Here is a 16,454-nt window from a genome sequence, read left to right as displayed (position 1 = left end):
ATTGCTTTGCCCCTCAGGGGAGGAGGGTAGTGTGTGTGTGGGGGGGTGGAGGGGGGAGGGGAGTATCTAACCCAGCTGCAATACATCCCTCACCCCTGAGTGTGTGAAACTAGCTATAAAGAATAGACTGCCCGCCGAGACGTGATGGACCCTTGGAGCTGGCGGATGCCCAGCATAGGGCAAAACAACTCCGGGCACATGAAGCAGGAGCCCTGCACAGCACACGGCGAAAGTCCACATGGCAGCGCTTAGACATCCGCACTCTTCCCCCCGGAGCCCCGAGTGGCCCTGCGGGAGGGGGTGGGGGTAGAGTGCTGGTTGGAAAGGTAATTCACTCCGCAAATTACTTCCTACATGTTCATTTTTTTCGAACCTCGGCCCTCCTCCTTCCAGGCGACTAATCAGCCGCGGCAGCCCAGCAAGCCGTCTCTATGGAAGTTGTGCTATATTGGTTCTCACCGCGCAAAAACTCCACCACCCGGAACAGCTTTCACGGGATTAACCATCCTAACGAGTGTGGTCTGTCTTTAATTGTCCCAGGAAATGGAGGAATGACCACTTCCATGGAGATCAACCCGCCTGCCCCAGCTCCACGAAAAAATGGCAGCCGCATTGCCGAGAAAAATAAATAACCGCCCACCGCCGCATGACGTTCGCAATGGGGCGGGATGAGTAAAAATCGCCGGAACGCCCACAAATCTGCTCCGGCAATGACAGACCGATCTCTCTTCCAATGGCTAGCCTCCAGTTATGGAGCTAGCCAATGGAACAGCAGGCGGGACAAAGCCCCCGTACTGTTCCAACATAAGATTTCGCCTGCGCTAACGCTGCTGCGCAGCAGATGCCAGGCGAAACCTAAAAATGTAGTTAGTCTCCCCCTGGAAGGAAAACCAAACCCAAGATTTGCCTTAATATCCTGAAAATACAAATTTTGCCCCTAAAGCTACACCGCAGATGAAAAAACAAAAGAATTAGGGCACCTTAAAGCAAGATATGAGCTACACAATAGGGGCAATCGCTCAGACTGCCGGTTTCAGGGTATCACCCATTAGGCAGGCTAGCTTGAATCCAGTCACACAGTGAGCAAGGGACCCACTTTTTGGGCATACTCATTACCAACTTAGGGTGAACATAGTAAACGCAAGAAGATATATTTCTCAGCCACCTCAAATGTAGTGCTACTGAAGAATTGACTTTTCCAAACGTGTGCATGTTACATATGTGCAGCCTTGTACTGGTCAATATGTACAATGAGGAAATAAATCAAACTGAATGTTTATATAAGATGAGAAAATCTTGAAATATATAAGTATTGGTAGGGTGAGGCAGTTTCTTGGGTACCAAATGTGGTCAGAACATTGAACAGATACCTGTTACCATGGTTGTTGTGGGGAAGACTATGCTACACTCCGAGAAGCACACTTTCTTTTGACACTTCATAATTGTCAGGAAAGAAGGTATCGAGCAGTCCAGTCTACTACAGCAAGTGCGCATTTAGTAATAGTATGACACTTTAAATAGAACTTTTATTATGTACCGGACAGTCTTACTTTAGAAAGGGACTTCATGGGGGGGTGGGGTCGGTGACTGAACACAGGATTTAAAAAAAATAATAAAAAGTTTACACCATGAGAATGGACAACAAGCAAGCCAGCATCTTTTAAGCACCAGGCACCAATCAAGTGGTCACAACCCTTTCAATTACTATGAGACTCTTCAACCCTAGAGAAGAAAGGTCCCAGCCGAATCTCAAGTCCAAGTCATACATCCCTGCTAACCCTCCTGAAATTAGTTCAGGGGAGGGGGTCCCAAAAAAATGGGGGGGGGGAGAGATCTCTCAAAGGCTCATTTGTATCCACCCCTCCTTCAACATTATAGCAAAGCTCTGGTTTCAGTCTAGAAAACAGGACGATCCTCAGAATAGGGTGAAGGCGGGAAAATGCACAACATAGAAGAGAAAATTACACCAGGCCATGAAAAGGCCTTCATGCCAAGGTTGCCTCCATTGTAACAGGAATATTTTAAGAAAAAACGTGCATGCCTATTAACACCTTGCCCCCTCACTTTGCAAGTCATGCTTTTTCCTAGAAGAACAGATGGAGGGCTCCGTCAGTTTGACAACATACAAAACCAGTCAGACAAGACGATTTGCTTTAGTGTGTAAATGACAGATAGCAAGCTGGAGATGCAACTAGGTCAGCAGATTCTAGCTTCTTAGGGTCATATGTACTTCTTTGCACTCACAGCCACTATTTAGTCACTTTCGACATCAAGGAAGCCTGCACAAGATTGTAAAGAGATAGCACACCAGGAGCTTAGTATTGGCCGGGCTGCTATTTGCTCTTCAGACTAGGGTAAAGTTAGAAAGCACTTGAAAATTCTTTGCTACTGTAACCTGTATCAGAGTAACATTTATTTAGACGTTATGTCTTTAAACAAAAACTTACTCTAAATACATATTCTAAAGTCATACACATCTATCAACAGATGCCACTAAGTCAGATTTCCATATGCTTCCTTTCAAATGTACACAATACTCCATACAAGTCAAACATACCTATATATATATATATATATATATATATATATATATATATATATATATATATATATATATATATAACACATTTTGAGAATAAAATACCTATTGTAAGATATACTTCTAAAAGGTAAATTTCAAGTAAAAACTATCTAAAATCCATATCCATCACAGCTTGATCCTATCTTTCAAACTACCATTTTCATTGAAAAAAATGTCACAGCCTTTATACTTCGACATGGGTATTGCATTGTCAAGGTTTGGCATATCTGTAAGAAGTTTAGCTTGTGCATGCAAATTAGAACCCAATTTTAAAAAGATGGGGCGTAAAAACTTTCAGCAGAGCTAAATTTTAGGCAGTCCATTAAAATGTGTAAATTATCACATTTTGTGCCCAACCTACATGTGCATTTACCATTTATTCTCCCATTAGTCACACCAGGATGAATGCAGTTTCCCAATCTAAGTACTTCTGATGTAAGCAAATTAATTTGGTAATATATCCAGATAAGAGTACCAGATTTTTCACCTAACTATTTATCATTAATTTCACAGATTCTCAGATACTCCTTGTCTTCCATCCTAGCCATTTCCTTCCATTCGCACATTTAGGTTTTCAGACCGTATACAATTTTGCTGACCTCTTTGGCCCATTTTAGGTCACTATGTGGAGTCTCATTCTTACACCACTGTGAAACTTTCAGGGCTTTTCCTGTACCTAATCTTTTCCAACATTTTAATAAGGCTACTTGCACCTGTACATTCTATGAAGTCATTTCCATCTCTAATATAATTTCCTCATCATAGATGAGTCCGGTAATTAAATTAGTGGTGTCATGCAATTCCCTACCTAGATATCCCAACTGCTTTTACTACTCCAGCAGAGGACTTCTGCCCCATATTGTATGGGGGGAATCAGCTTTATAGGCCTTTATCAGGGGTCTGTGGGACATCTCCATAAATGCAGTTACAATTTTTCAGACCACACACCGATAAATGAGTTTTGGCTTTCTGGGCCTCCAGATGTGTGTACCACTTGAGACTTGTCAAACCAGACACCAAGGTATTTATACTCACACAATTTCCAGTTTGGTTGGGCCCAAGTACCAATTAAACCTCTGGTCTAACACAGGATTTTGGTTTTAGCCATATTTACAGTTAATTGCTTTGCCACACAATATTCGCTAAATGCATTTAACTTCCTCTGTAGGCCCATCTGTCTGGTTGAGGATTCATCGGCATACAGTAAACGGGATAGTTGTTTCCCATTCATTTTTGGACTAGCACTTCTCTCTACCACCAAGATAGTTGGCAGATCAGCTAAGAATATGGTGAAAAGCAGTGGGGCCAATACACAGCCCAGTCTTAGGTCATTATTAATCACTATTTTCAGTGTCAAAGCCTATGCAGTATCCCTAATAACTTGGGCCCAATTTGGACTATGCAACTCCAGCCTCTGGACAGCCCATCGGGGAGATCATATGTTTCCAAGATCTCCCAAAGGCATTTCCTATCAACCAGGTCAAATGCTGCGCAGAAGTCTATGAATCAGCAATACAGCTTTCCTTGCTGCTCCATAGACTTCTGTGCCACTGCCCATACAGCGAAACTGTGGTCAGTGGGAGAAAGTCCCTCCTTATGCCACCGGCATGATCAACCGCTGTTCTACCCAATCATTCAATCTACCCAGGACTGTTTTGGCGTAAACTTGCTCTCCGACATCCAACAGAATAATCAATATGTAATTCTTCAGGGTTTTCCCCATCTCCTTTCTTATGTATTGGTCTAATTACTGCCCCCTTCCAAGTTTAGTGGATAAGATAACATGGCAACATGGCTAAGAACACATGTGATAGAAATTCAGCCCACCAGTTGAACAGTGTCTTTATTATGATAGCGGAGAGGTTGTCTGCTCCTGCTGCTCAGGTTAGTGTTAACTTTCTTATAAGATCCTTTACATTTCTACAGTAAAGGGCGTTATTAAATCTTAGACAACTCCTCCCAAGTGTGTTTTTTGCTTTCAACGGACGCTTCACATGTCCCATACAGTTGACCTTGGTCCTCTTACAATGCTGCGTCTTACACTACACAGCTCAAAGCCCCAGGGTCTGTCCAGAGGCTTCCTGTACCAGCTTCCAGAACTTTCGTACATGGTCTGCTTCAATAGTTTCCAGCAGGTTTTCCTAACATTTCTCTTTAAAAATTCTCTTCTGGTTCCCAACTAGCTTTTAATATTCCTTTCGCAGTTTAATCAGGTTTGACAGTCTGCCCTGGTCAAACCTTATGCTCAGGCTTCTTGTCTCTAACCTTTTCTTTATTCTTTCCAGGTTTAACAACCTGGATTTTCTTCCTTGTGTTGATTGCTTGTCAATAAGGCAAGCTTTTTTTACTTTTTAGTTCAACTCTGAAGTATTTGTACCACATGTTCTAAAGTTTCTTCAAACCAGGCCACTTTCTGATCCCTTGCGCTTTCCATATTCAACTTTTGTTGGCAGCTAGCCAGTTTTTCCACATATTCATTGGTTTGGTTAGTCTTGTTGTCCGGCATTTAGGGTACTCCATTTGTTGGGGAAGTAGTATTTCACATTGGCTTGTTTACCTCCTAGATAATTAAAAGTACAGGGCATTATAATCGCTGCCTTCACTCTGGGTTACCTGGAACCCTTTTACTGTTGTGAAATTCAATGCGAGGATAAACACAATCAAGGGGGCAGTGCATAGTGCCGATCCTAAAGGTCTGTTTGGCTGGGAGATCTGTTTTCAACCTACCATTTAAACTAAACAACCCCTTTGACCCTAAGTACTTTCCTAGCGGTACATCATGTTTAGCAGAAATCAGCCAGCACCATATTATGTGAGCACACCATTTCTTTAAACCATGGATCTAGCTTTTTTGGATTCAATTTATGACAAATCTCCCATTGCAATAAATCACTCATGCTTTTCACACAATACATCAATATCTTTCTTGGAATGCCCCATTTCCACCTCATACGAACCCCACTGTAAGTAGACATCCACAAGTACTAAGTTGTCACACTTGCTATCTGTAACCAGTAGGGATCTGAGTTCTCAGCTATTTTTAGGTTTTCCATTTCCCGCACTCCTATCAGCCATACCAGCCTTTTCCCTAACCCTGCATGACATTTCAGAAATGCACTACCTAGTTGGTACCCCCCCCCCAATTCTACTTCTGAAGTTAACTGTGTCCCTTCTTTCATTACCTCCTTTTCAGCTTTTACAATAGGTGTATTTACCAGCCCAGAGTACACCAGGACCATGGTAATTTCCCTCCCTTTGTTATTGTGGCTGAAGCCAATCTGAAAGGATCTGTCTCCGACCCTTTGCCCCAATTTCTCTCAAACATGGGCAATTTGATAAAGAAAATGTAAGCTGGGATCGATTTAGGGGAATGATCTTTGTTTTTTCCCCTCCCCTTCATTTTGGATGGTTTGCAGTATAACCTCAAATTGCCACAGGTTTGCTACTGTGGTACTGATATTCTCTGTTCCCGGCTTATTTCTCTCACTGGTTATTTTAGGTAATCGTCCCCCTTCAGCTAAAATTCCTGACGTTATCCTTTAGCCCCTGGGGTTTTTCACATGTCACTGTATTATCCTCCCTACTACTCTTAAAAGTGGGTTTCGGTTGGCCCCCTTTTTTTTCCTACTTCAACATTCGCCACTCTGGATGAGCTCTTGGATTCCCCCATTGCGCTACTACTCCTGAATGGTGTTCTCTTGAGGGGTTGCTCATTGTAAACACCCTTTACCTTTCCTTAAGACCTTTAACACTCCGGTTCACCAACCCACATTTTTCTTTGTGGGTTTTAGCGCCTATACCAAGGGTTTTCTCCCAATCTCTTAATCAACATCGGTCAGGCATCTAGAGATATAAACCACCTGCAATTTATTCACTTGCTCAGAGTTACCAGCACAACCCGAAGCGGTGTGTCGGGAACCGGTCTTACTACTGCTTCTCTTGTTTTTGGCACTTATTTCTTGGATATTTTCTATTTTAAATTCTCACCTCATTTATGCTCATGTACGTTTTACTGTATTTTCTGGTCACAATTTTGTAAAGCACTCCAATACCTTCGGGTCTAACAAGCGCTATATAAAACTTATAAATACTATTGGCATAAGGGCATGTATACCTTGCAATTCACCCACAATTTTCTAAAATTGAATTTCATGGGTTTTTAATATGTTATTTTTTAACATTGTTACTTTTAATAGCCCTTGCAGGGCTTTTATGATACATCAACATTATGTTAAACATGGTGACCAAGGGTGTTGTGGATAAATCTATACCCAATGTAATGCCCCGTATTCTTATCAGGCTTAGACTTTAACCCCTTCCACGCTCATGACGAGCTGGGCTCGTCATGAGGTAGCCTCCTCGCACGCTCATGACGAGCCCAGCTCGTCATGTAAAGTGAGTTTCAAAAAATCTCAGCGTGCGAGCGGAATTCCACCCGCACGCATGCGGTTAAAGCCGAGTCTGAATCACCTCTGGTCACTATTCCATTTGAAGTAGTCTCCTCAAGTTCTGGTTCTTAGTCACCGATCAGAGAAAATCCATGGTGACGAAGGTAATCTAGGTTCCAAATTGGGTTCATATCATCTTAGGTTAATTTGGTTAAAACAAAAAGGATACATCTGAATTTGGGGCACGGTGCCCAGTAACCTTATGTTCATTTATCTGTTCTTTGTTAATATCCAGGGTTCTTACAAGGGTATGCAGCCTCTAAGTGCATGCCAAAAAAACCTATTGATTTTGACACTAGCACCCCCCACCCCCTCCTTTCACTCCCAGTTGGGTATGATCAATTAGTTTTCTTCCTAATATTTCTTTGGTGACCTCTTTTCGTTTTCCTCAGGGCTTCCAATACTCTGCTAGAGTCCAGTTTTTTTAACTGAAGACTTGTTAATCAGTGTTAGGGGCGGCAGTCTTTTCACACATTACATGCTTTCGGCTTCCTTGGTGCCATCCTTCAAGATCCCCTTCCGTATCCAGTGTATTTATATGGTTTATCGGTTAAATTGGGGGTGTAGAACGGAGGCTTCCCTCCTATCAATGTGTTGCTCCGTTTTGCCTCCACCACAGTTTACAGGCTTTCGAACTAGTCCCTGGTGTTATTTCTATAACAATTAATAAAATGACCTTTTATATTTCGATGTTATCCTATCATCGGATACGAAACTTCTCTGCTGTGTAATGGCTGGCTGACCGTGACTCATACTGGAACGCCGATTATATCTGGAGCCTTTATCTTTTCCTTTCGCTTTTCAATCTTCAAATGTCAGGTTGCCTTTAATGCTACTAAACCTCCTTGCTCCAACAGCACCTGAATGCAGTTGAGCCCCCGACAATGGCTGGTAGGGGTGAACTCAGAGGGGCCACCCCAGTGCTGCTGCAACTGGGGCCCCCCTTCACCTCCCTTTCCCAATTGCTCACCTTCTGTCCCCCTACTTCCTTAGGCCTCTTCATGTCAACCTGGTTTACTTCGTTTTTGGGGCTGCTCCACTCACTAGCACGTGCTCCCTTTACATCCAATGAACATCTGCGTCGTTGGGGCTTGTTTAGGGTGCTGGGTCCAGTTTTACTTCAGGAGCACTACACCCCGGCGAACAAGGCTACATCGCAGGCAGCATTTCGAAGTCACGTTCCAGGGAGTAGAGCGTGAAATCGTCAGTTGCAGAGTCAGTTGCAGAGCAGAGGACTCAATGGTATTCACTGTAACGTGTAGACACAAAGCTTACCTGCACAAGGAGCAGACCGCATGAATCAAGAGAAGCAGACCTGATCCTACGAAACCATGAGACAGGCAAAGATATGTTGCAAAGGACACTTGCCTAGGAGCTATGAAATCCCTGCAGTACAGCTCGCTCAGAGAAGCCGGAGCCTGTCTTGGTGGTGGAGTTGAATGCAAGAGATAGGAAGCCCATCTATTTCCAAAGTCATCTAATGCCTGTACTCCTCCTGAGACCTCAATTCAGGAAAGGCTTTAGCCATTTCACTAGCCTGCAAAGCTGCAGAAATAAATCATAGTCACAAAAAAGCACCAGGACTAAAATTGTGTTCTCAATTTGCACTGGTGAAGCAGTTCATGCAGGTTATGTGCCAGTCCAAAAGGAACCCTTGCAACTGGAAGTAACACCCTGTCGGAGGACCAACCAGTCATTACAGTTTAGAGCCTATGGCGTTCACTCGTTAATGCCAACCCATCTTTACATTGTCCCTTCATGAATCTCTCCATCAGCTTGTTCACAGCTCAATGTCAAATCCCGCTTGACCGGTCTGTTGAGCCACATGTAACACTTTGTGTGCACTTAAAGGTAGAGTCAAGGATGCCACGAATTGAGGATACCCTGCCTGGTTGCTGGAAGGCCCTACTTTTGTCCTACCAGACTTCAGTCTCTGGTTTGACCCACTGGATTTGCTATTTTGTTAATTACATTTTACTATTTTTCTAATTAGTTTAGATTTTTGTTTTGAATTTGGACTTCATTGTTTTGCTACTGCAGAAATACTTTTCAAACTGCCCTCATTTCGGCTGCTGTGCCATACCCACCAGGCAATTGAGATCTGGTTAATTAGTGACTTTAAAGTTTCACCCTGTCAGAGATTGTGATTATTACCTGAGGTGGGTAGGCATCCACCCCCTATTAGCCAATTTCTTGCAACCATAAATTTCTTGAAGGAAAACCTTGCCAAAAGGACCAGACAGCCAAGCACTCGAAGATCCAAATGGAGCCACGGGCAGGCCAAATTACAACATACCCCACAGTGCCAGTATTGCAGAAAGTAACTTTTCTGGGAAGCACCACAAGTGTTACCATCATATGGTTGCTTGGCTAGTAAGCAATACGACCTGCTAGATCATGCAGAAGATGCAGAGAGAACATTACGTCTTCGTGGACTACAACCAATGAAGCAAAGTAGCCTTTATTAATGATTAAATAGGTCCATAAGTATTCGGCTCGCAACTTTGACAAAGTGTGTTGTCTAATATGGAGTGTGGTTCCAAATTTTGAGCTGTCGTGCCATAGACTGTACAGATGCAGACCAGGTAAACAGGCTGAGTGAAGCGGTAGAGTGCCAAAAGGAGAAGCAAAGTAAATCTTCAATACTCTGCTATACACAGGAAGGGATTAGTTAATAGATGGGCCTTAAATCCTAAAAAAATTAACTTTTATAGGGGGGCTGTGGTAAGACACCTGGAATCCAGACTAATGTAGAGCAGGGAGCAAGGGGACAGGCTAAACAGTCTGCAAGTAAAAAACAGAGGCATTTTCAAAGGCTCAAAGTATTAAGTGAATGCCAATAGATAGGAGGTATCCGAAGGATATTTAGGACACTGGAGGACATGGGGGCTGAATTAGTCAACTATCCGAAAAGGTAATTTGCAGAGGTGATTGAAGAGCCTCATGCAAGCACACCAAGAGGAGAACAAAACAGAGTGCATTTCACATGTGAAGACGTGGCAACCTCCAATGTGGAAAATATAAACCGGTCTGAATTGGGAGTCTGAAAAAGTGCAACGGCATGCAAACAAAATTGGAGGATGGCATCAAATGATTTGACTTTGCCAAGTTAGTCTTGAGGTCAAAACTGTATGCTACATGCACAGGTAGACTCTGCCTTGGTTTGTACTTGGGCCAGATAAGTGACAGAACAGATTCATGATGCAAATAACATGGTGTTGAATATAGTCACAGGTTGAACAGGCTTTTTATTTTCAGAATTTGGAAAACCGTTTTCAATATAGAACACAAAAATAGAAAAAATACATCAAAACCAACTGGGGTTTGAGGTTTGAGTCTTAAATGCCAGCAAGTGTACCTCAGGGAAATTCATGCTCTGTCGGAAGAGAAGAGATTTTGTAACAATTGAAATAACTAAGCAATAGAAGAATTAACTTACCATTTGAATTAACATCTGGATAGCTACATCAGAATACTGGGAGATCCAATTCTTGCACTAAAAAAGAAGTAAGTGTGTGATAAGTACAACTAAACCTTTTACTAATTTTGCACACAAAAAACCCCACCCACACCTCTCAAGCCCTTTAGTGAAATGGAAAACAGGAGCTGTGCAGACTGGGCATAAATATCACTAGAACATTTGATCAAGCAAACACTGACGCCCAGTCTGCTCGCTTTACAGGGAGGGTCCACATCTCAAGGATTGCTGGGTGGGATAATCCTCACCCCTGCGTACCTTAGCAAACCGTCATTTTAGGCAAGTTTTCATTGTATGTCAAGATCGGAGGCAAGGTTTATGCTAGTTCAAAGGTTGCTCACCACTAACTGAGCCACCTCCACCACTGGCTTCAAGTAGAATCTCTTGAAGATCAAGTCCAAGGACCCATCTGCCACCGCGTAGTAAGCTGGGTTTCTGTTGCAGTAACCCACCCACCTTTTCCAGACTACTGAGAGGTTTCTGGACCCTGAGGTGATAGCCTTCACTCAGAGCCCAAAAACAAAGCATTTCCTGGGCAAAGGTGGTCACACCTCCCCCAGGCCAGGAAGAGCCATCTGTGGCAGGGGAGCTTCAAAGGCATTGCAGCCTTAGTAATGCGACCACCAGCCTCTCCAGCTATTAGGAGCAGGCCCCCTTCCCCCCCCTCCTTTTTGGCAGGAAGACAGGCAGGAAAAATTAACAGAGCCCAGGTAGTGTCCACCTCTCCCAACCCCACCCCTTAGGTGACGGAGGTGAGGTGAAGCACACTTCAGTGCCCGCCATCTTCCAGATGGCAGGCACTCTCCAATCTGGACTAGGGATTGTGCCAAATCCCCACGTGGGGTGAGCACACCAAGGGTGTAGTCACCCTAAGGTCAGTAGCCCATTGGCTACTGACCTAGAGACCCCTAAAACAACCCCTATATACAGTATTTAGGGGCAGCCCTTGTAAGAAAGTGGCTCTCTATATATACTGGACCAGAATGAGGTACAGTGTGTGTGTATATAGAGTCCACAAACCCTAGAGGTCAGGACCGACCTTACTCTCAAAAGTGGTAGCTTGGTCGAGCAGTAAGCCAGTACCAGAGGACAGTGGAAAGCATTTGTTGTACACACTCAGTCAGCAAAAGGTTTCACACTCAAAGACTGAACTCCAGGCCGATTGTTTTTATATCAAAAGAGAGGTTTTATTTTTTTAGAACCAACAAGCATTAAAATATACTTTTCTTGATAGGAGTACTCATGTAATTACTTTGCAAGGAAGCAATAAAGTTTGTGGACACAATAGATACAGGGGTTGGAGAAGGCAACACAATTCTAGACACTTTAGCATTGAGCTCAATGGGTTTACAGCATATAGGTACAGTTGATTATTATACAGATTACTTTAGTAGTTCCAGGACTAGATCCGAGATTCAGTCCTGGGGTCTAAACTGAAACCAATTTAGTAAAACGTTTTAGTTACTGTAGTGAATTTTCATGAATATAAAGCGGTTTTAAAAGTTCACACTTTTCAATGAAAACCTAACAATGTTATCCAAAGGGAGAAAATTCAGGATGCAGGTAAAGTACGATCTCGTTACTTTTTGTTATCCAGTACTGGGCTCCTAAATCCAGCACTGGGGTCTCAACTTAAAAAAAGGTAGGTAATTGCGTTTCAGCATTACGTATGATTTTAAAAAAATATTGCAAGTTTTCAAAAGTAGACACTTGGAAGAAATTTCATAGAAAAACAGACGATGGATTCCTATGGAGAAAATACAGATTACTAGTAAACCCGGTAAGGATTACTTTTGCGGTTCAGTACTGGGTTACAAGGTGCAGTGCTGGCTTCTCCCCTGATCACAGGAGAGCACTTCGGAATTTGGGTGATTTTATATGAATATTTTTAGTTTCCAAAACTTCACACTTAGAAGATTGAGTCAAACCAGTCAATGTTATCCATGGCAGGTAAGTGAGTTACTGGTTTCCAGGCGAGTACTTGGCTGGTGAAGTTAGGGTTCTGGGCACAGACTCAGGGGTCCCCCAGGGTCAGGCAAGTACAGTTAGTTCACCCCTAGTGGCACAGGGGCAGCCGGGTGCAGAAGTAGTTAGGCCCAATGCTATCCAATGAGGGAAAGGGGGCTGTAATATTGTGCCTTTTACTTGTATGTACATACCGGTTTCTTTAAGAGCTTTAGTTGATGTTCAAGTAGCTCCATAGCGATAGAATGTATATGAGTGGTCAGCAAGTCAGTTGCACCCGACTAGAGCAAGCTGATGGGACATTTCCTTTACCTGAATAAACCGATCTTTCATCAAATTGGATATTCATCTTGATTTTACACTGGCGACGATGGTCTGAAACCAACCCTGCGTTTCAAGCATTTCATTTTCATGGATTGGTCTCAACATCAAATAACTTAAAATCTACAGTTTTTAACACTGTTCTACTAAGACTTCAACTACTTTCATGGCAATGAAAATAGTCCGAGCCTGTGCATTAATGAGCACAAAAGAAAACTGTTACAACTGACAGATGCGATCTGCGCTGGAGTTAATTTCTCAATATACATCGTTCTTGAATTGTGGTGTTGGACAGTTGGAATAGTGCGTGAAAATCTGCTAATGGTCTTTCTCCGATAAAAGGAAAAGCGCATCAGGGCTGAGCGGGAGTAAACTATGCAGAGAAGTTTGCTGTTTTTTGCAAATCAACATAATGCGCTGTCCTCCGATAAACTGTTTCAACTGCCATCTTACGACTCGAATTGCTCTGGTGGCTATATTGAAAGTAAACATGTTCTCTCACCTGTTGCTATGCTGCTTCGGAATTCCACAGAACCTGTTCATGCAGTGTTGCTCAGGGTTCGGTTCCTGCGTCCTTGATCCCCACGTTCTAATGCGCTGCGTGTACGTGCGTAACGTCAAGCAAACGCCATTTTTTTAAAAACTTTATTTCAAGAAGCTTGAAGGGGACAAAGCAATCGGACTTCAGGAGAAAGTGAAAACGCTGTTGCGCATCTCCATGACTTTGGATTTGATTGTCGAAGTACCTCTTCCTTCATTGTGCTATAGTGACAATAGCATTTTCAAGTAAGAAACATTCGGATTTAAGATTTAAAAAGGAAACCTCGCATCTGTTAAATCTCAAAGACATCGTATCATTTGGAGACATTCATAGAAGAGTTATTCAGTACTTCAGCGCCATCTAGAGCTTTTCTTCAGTAGAGTTCAGTCATTTTTCACAGCATTGTCTTAATAGATTTCACATGCAACTGGTGCTTTTATTTTAAGACTATGAACTTGACCAACTTTGTTTCTTCATTTTAGTGTGTTCTAGTCTATCACTGTTTTGTTGTGGTGTGCTTTGATAACAGCTTCATTTCTTTTCAAGTGAAAATTTTAGCAGGCACTTTTAAAACTCTGACATGGTTTTAAATGGTCACTGCTAGTACTGTTTGGGTTTGATATCACACTACAATTTCACAGCTTTTATTAAGGTGTTACATATGAATGTAGTTGTGTTTACTGAATTTTAGTTTATATTCTGAAAAACTTGATAACTCTTATCCTAAGAATAGGACGTTGAGGTGGGCAATTCGTGATTTCTTAAAATTGAATTTGTACCCTTCAGAAGCGAACCGAAGTACTATGGTGTTCACTCTTTTGAAGTGCACGTCCAAATCATATTCTGTAAGATAGATGTCAGACATATGATAATGCCTCATTATCGTACGTTTGTAGTAACTGTTACTCTGGCTGAAAATAATCCTGGACTATTCTTGAATCCCTGGGGGAGATGGCAAAATTGTTGCCTTGTCCCCACGATTGAGAAAGCGGTCAAATACCTGCTTTCTGGTGCAATGTTTTGACAGAAGAAACCGTTAGAAATATCTAATGTGGTTTTATATTTTTTGCGCACAATGTTATTCATCAGTGCTGCACTGTGTGCATTTTGTACTGCAAAAGTTTTGCAACAAGAGTTTGAGTGTCTGTAGTCCAAAACTAGATGATATGTATGGTCTGGTTTGGAGACAAAGGATTGTTCATAGATGAGGTGCATGTTTCCATCACCCCCTGGTATTCAAGTTGATCTAAGATCTCCCCGACTTGTTTTTTAGCTCCTTGCTTAACCGGATACTGCCTTTGTGCAGTAGGTTGATTTTTTAACTGGATTTTATGATGAGGGGAATTATATCCTACGTGATTTTTGTATAATGCTGGAGCCTGGGCTACAACCCATTTTCTGGCATGTAACCTGTAAACACTGTTTTTCTGAATGCTAAGGTCCTGTATGTTTCTCATTTTTTACAGGTCCCTGATGAAGGGTTAGTTCTTTTAACCCGAAATGCATTGGGCATATTACAAGTAATCGAATATTCATGATTAGAATGAAACTACAATACTGTGATGATAATGAATCAATAAAAGAATTTACAAACATATTGGATTTAAGAATCATGAATTTATGGACCTGATGAAATATTATAACCAATGAGTGAGTGAAGAAACTTCCGTTTCATGTGAAAGGAGCACATCCTTTGTGGTTTGCTGACCACATAGTTTATAATTCATGAGAAGACACTGAAAGACAGTGCAGCAAGGTTTTGCACCAAAAAGAACTTGCATCTAAAACCATCACTAACAAGTCAGGAGTGCACGGAGATAACATTGATGTCAAAATTAGAACCGTTGCCATTTTCTGTGGCCGTAACAAATTTAGCTGTGTGGCTAATCCATGGGTTAATAACGTTACTTTTTCCTCTGTTCAAATTTGAAGCTTGCATGAAGTACTTTGCAATTGGCAGATAAGAACCTCTCGGCTCAGCTTATCTTCATGAAGCTTGGTCACTGCCATTTACTTATTGATGCCTGAGGGAGGGAAAAGGTTTTTTTAAATGGTGAAGATTGCACAACCACACCTGATCGCTCGTTAGTGCGTAGGAATATCCAATTGCATGGCTCTTGTAACCAGGACACACCGAATTTAGCGTGCGTTTTAAAAAGGTACACGAGCGCCTGCTATAAAGCCCACATTCACATTACTAGCAAACGGTAGTTATTTACTTTTAAATAATGAAGTGTTGTGGGAGGTTAGCCGGAATTCCATATCGTTACAGTCTCACAAAGTGTAGTTTGTTGTAAAAATGTGCAGTTTCCTCCTCCACATGGGAAGCTGGATGTTTCCATCTGGCCGTAGATTCCGACCTTGAAAGCAGAGTTCAACAAGAGGAGTCGAATAAGAGCTCTTTTGTCCCAGAAAGAAGTCGCCCTTACATCTGCCCGTGAAACATTCGCCCATCACGTGGCAAACACCCGCACAGAAGTGCATGCTTTATTAAATACTGACTTTCCCTTGCATTTTGGGGAGTTGGTTCAGACTATCTTTGATGCCTCATCGACCACTGGGCTGGCGCACTTTTTTAAAGTTGTCAGTAGTGGCCTTGTAACTTCCTTCCAAACTATATATTTGGTGTCTTCCCAGCATTTTTTCATTCAATTTTTTCAGCCTGTTTGGTGGATTTCCCTTGATGTTCGCTCTGGTTGCCGGAGTGCTTTTATTAATCTGTCTATTCCAAAATGGATGCACATTCCGTGTTACAAGACTATCTGCCCTGGCTGTTGCTGCTCCACAATAGAATGCTTGAATACTATGGAGCGCTGCCTCCGTCTACATTGAGTGCGGCTTATGGATCATCATTTCGATTTTCCTTTTTCACGTGCGTCCAGACTTTTTATTGCCCGACTTGCGTTTTCGAATGGGCTCTGGATTTGTGTCTCTGCAGTGTGGTGTCTCCCAATGCAGATTACGATCAACTGATGAGTCCCTTAGTTGCTCATGAATTGCTTTGTTCTGGCGGCGGGATTATGGCCTGTGCAGCGATGCGTGGAGTCCTGGGTCGTTGGGATATTTTTCCAGTGGCGCATGAATTCTTGGTACGCAGTTATATTGAAGAAAACCAGAGTT

The 16,454-nt window shown here is 42.4% G+C and overlaps 1 protein-coding gene across 3 annotated transcripts in view; it reads right to left on the bottom strand.

Moving 5' to 3' along the window:
- The window catches only part of PSAP (prosaposin), a 237,666-nt gene that overhangs the window by 189,263 nt on the left and 31,949 nt on the right, over positions 1 to 16,454 (bottom strand). For all 3 annotated transcript variants that reach the window (XR_013594790.1, XR_013594791.1, XM_078643248.1), the window contains one exon: positions 10,469 to 10,525. Coding sequence is in view for 1 of the 3 variants with exons in the window: in XM_078643248.1 (XP_078499374.1) it covers positions 10,469 to 10,525 (57 nt within the window). In the remaining 2 variants the exon portion in view is untranslated. The remainder of the gene's footprint in view (positions 1 to 10,468; positions 10,526 to 16,454) is intronic.

The sequence above is a fragment of the Lissotriton helveticus genome, chromosome 5_1 (assembly GCF_964261635.1).
Source record: "Lissotriton helveticus chromosome 5_1, aLisHel1.1, whole genome shotgun sequence".
Taxonomy (NCBI): Eukaryota; Metazoa; Chordata; class Amphibia; order Caudata; family Salamandridae; genus Lissotriton; species Lissotriton helveticus.
The sequence above is the reverse complement of the archived record's forward strand: the minus strand, read 5'-3'. Positions and strand labels throughout refer to the sequence as shown.